General features: G+C 36.0%; 1 protein-coding gene across 1 annotated transcript in view; it reads left to right on the top strand.

Annotated features, from left to right (window-relative positions):
* GPATCH2 (G patch domain containing 2) overlaps nucleotides 1–2591 on the top strand; it is a 226566-nt gene that overhangs the window by 162675 nt on the left and 61300 nt on the right. Inside the window, exon 8 of the mRNA XM_006869709.1 lies at nucleotides 2067–2137. Coding sequence (XP_006869771.1) covers nucleotides 2067–2137 — 71 coding nt within the window. The remainder of the gene's footprint in view (nucleotides 1–2066; nucleotides 2138–2591) is intronic.

Below are 2591 nucleotides of genomic sequence, written 5' to 3'. Positions count from 1 at the left end.
TTTTTAAATTGAAGCACATTCAAATTAATAGACTTGAGATAAATGGATGCTGTTTCTTATAAGTAGCAATGAAGTATGACTTCAGCCACATAGCACATACCACATCTCACTTCCCTTTTTCTTATCTCATTTATTCATTCAAAAAATATTTATTGAACACTAAAAAGGCTGCAAATACTGTTCAGGACTCTGGAGATGAAGGCAGATTTAATAATGTAGCCAAGGGCCAGAGGTAAAGGAGAACATGGTACATACTTCAAGCTAAAAAGTTTCATATGGCTGGGTTATAGGATGTATGAAGTAAGGAGGTTAGGTTAGAGGTAAAGGAAACGCATAATAAATTACAAGTTTAGAGATGTAATCAAAGTATGAAGGCCCGTGAGAACCACATACAAGATTTGGGGCTTTATCTGAAGAAGAAAGAGAAATCGTTGAGGAACACCAGAGAGTAATGTAATCAGATCTACAATTTAGAAAGGTCACTCTGGTGACAGTGTGGAGAATTGTTTAGATGGGAGCAACCTTGGAGTTAGGAAGACAACTTTAGGAGGCCATACGAGGTGAGAGAAAATGAGAGTTTGGATTAGAATCATGACAGTGGAAGTAGAAAGAAGTGGATGCTTAAGAGAAATTTAAGATGTACTAATTTAATGAGACATTCCTGAAAGAATGAATGATCTAACCACATTTTTGGTGACTAAGATCTGTCTATTCCTTCTCAAAGGTAATCAACTGATGATAATGTTGTTAAGTCTCTTCAAGTCGGTTCCTACTCATAACATCCCTATATAGTGTTTCTGAGGCTTTAAATCTTTGCAGTAGCAGAAAGCCCCATCTTTCTCCCCCATAGTGGCTGGAGGGCTCAAACCAGGGACCTTGTGATTCTCAGCCCAGTGCTTATCATATGGAGCCACCATGCTCTAAACTGATGCTAATAGGAGATTCTAAATGGTGTCATTAAACAGTTCAAAGAAAGCCTTCAGTAAAGGTTGTTGATGTTGATACTGATCAGAGAGTATGCACTGACACCCATGCTCATTATTTATAATCATCATCATCATCATAGTAGTCGTATTTCAGCTTTTTGCTTAGCATTTCCTCTGTGCCACTCATCAGACTAAGTGCTTTACCTGACTTATCATTTTAATGATAATAATAATAATAAAACTAGCAGCTGTTCAGATATATGTTATTGTTATCTCCATTGTACAGGCCGGCTTAGAGAGGTAAAGCACTTTGTTTAAGGTCACACACTTTGTACATGTTAGAGGTATTGGGATTTATGACTTGTTAAGTTACAACTGGCACTGTTGGGATTCAAACCCAGGTCTATCCAGTCTTATTACTTCTAAAACTTTTACTTGGTTGGTATTCATTTCTAATTTGCTGCACAACTCTTTAACCCAGTGTTACATAGAATCGTATTTCTGCATAAGCAAGACAAGCTAAAGTTTAAGTGAACACATAGTCAAAAAGTATTGACTATTTGCTTTTTTTCTTTCCAATTAAAGTAAGGCAAGTGTGAAGGGACTTTGATGGAAAGGCATCTTGAGGAAGCAATGACATACATATTGTCTAACTACATATTTCCAAGCCAATAATTTCTTTGAAAAAAGAATGTTCTAAGTGTGTTTCTTCTGGCCAATAAGCACAGAGGGAATACTATTAGTTCATTTATATCAGTTTAGTTGACAAAGTGTAAGACAAAGACCAAAAAAAAAAAACAAAAAACACCTCACAGTTGTTTACAGTGCTAGAGGTGTTTGCAGTGCTGAGAGGTTGTCAGACTTTATTCAGGGCCGCTGTAGTGAAGCAGGATTAGAATCACAGTCTAGACCTCCAGTCCTGGGCTGTTCTCTATGAAGGAAACACCAAATAGCCAACTCTCCTAGAAGTTTTACAAAAGTGTCAATGACATCTTTAGCAAAAGTAGGATTAGGAGAACACAGTAGAAAAAAATAATGCAAGTAAACTATAAGGGGCCATTTGAATGAGAATAGTTTTATACTTGAAGAATGATATGAAAAATATCTGTTTCTTTAACTTTGTTTTAACACTTTGTGTAGCATCAGCTTCTGAGAGATAACCGAGCTGAAAGAGGACACAAGAAAAACTGTTCTGTGAAAACAGCCAGCAGGTAAGCAGTTCACAATTACATCTAATTCTCACTAAATCATGTGTCCTTTTTTTCCCACACAAATATAAATGTGGTGAGTTGCAACTTGGATTTCCTTTGGTTCTAAAAGACCTACTTAAAATAGCTCATGTGTTATTTACTAAAATGTATTTCTGGATAAGGGAGTTCTAGTAGGACACTATAGGATAAGCACTGGGCTGCTAACCGCAAGATCCGCAGTTCAAACCCACCAACCCCTCCTAGGAAGCCCTATACAGAGTTGCTATGAGTCAGAACCGACTCATCTCAAGGGCACTTAAGAGCAATAACAATAATCAGTAGAAAGTTGGCATTTTATTTACATTTAAATAAACTCTTAACAAAGTATGGGCTTTAAAGAGGAAAAGAAAATTTTGACTTTCATAATTAATATAAAGAATTCGAGTTTAGAATTTAGAATAATTATTAATTTTTT

The sequence above is a fragment of the Chrysochloris asiatica genome, unplaced genomic scaffold (assembly GCF_000296735.1).
Source record: "Chrysochloris asiatica unplaced genomic scaffold, ChrAsi1.0 scaffold00133, whole genome shotgun sequence".
Taxonomy (NCBI): Eukaryota; Metazoa; Chordata; class Mammalia; order Afrosoricida; family Chrysochloridae; genus Chrysochloris; species Chrysochloris asiatica.
The sequence above is the reverse complement of the archived record's forward strand: the minus strand, read 5'-3'. Positions and strand labels throughout refer to the sequence as shown.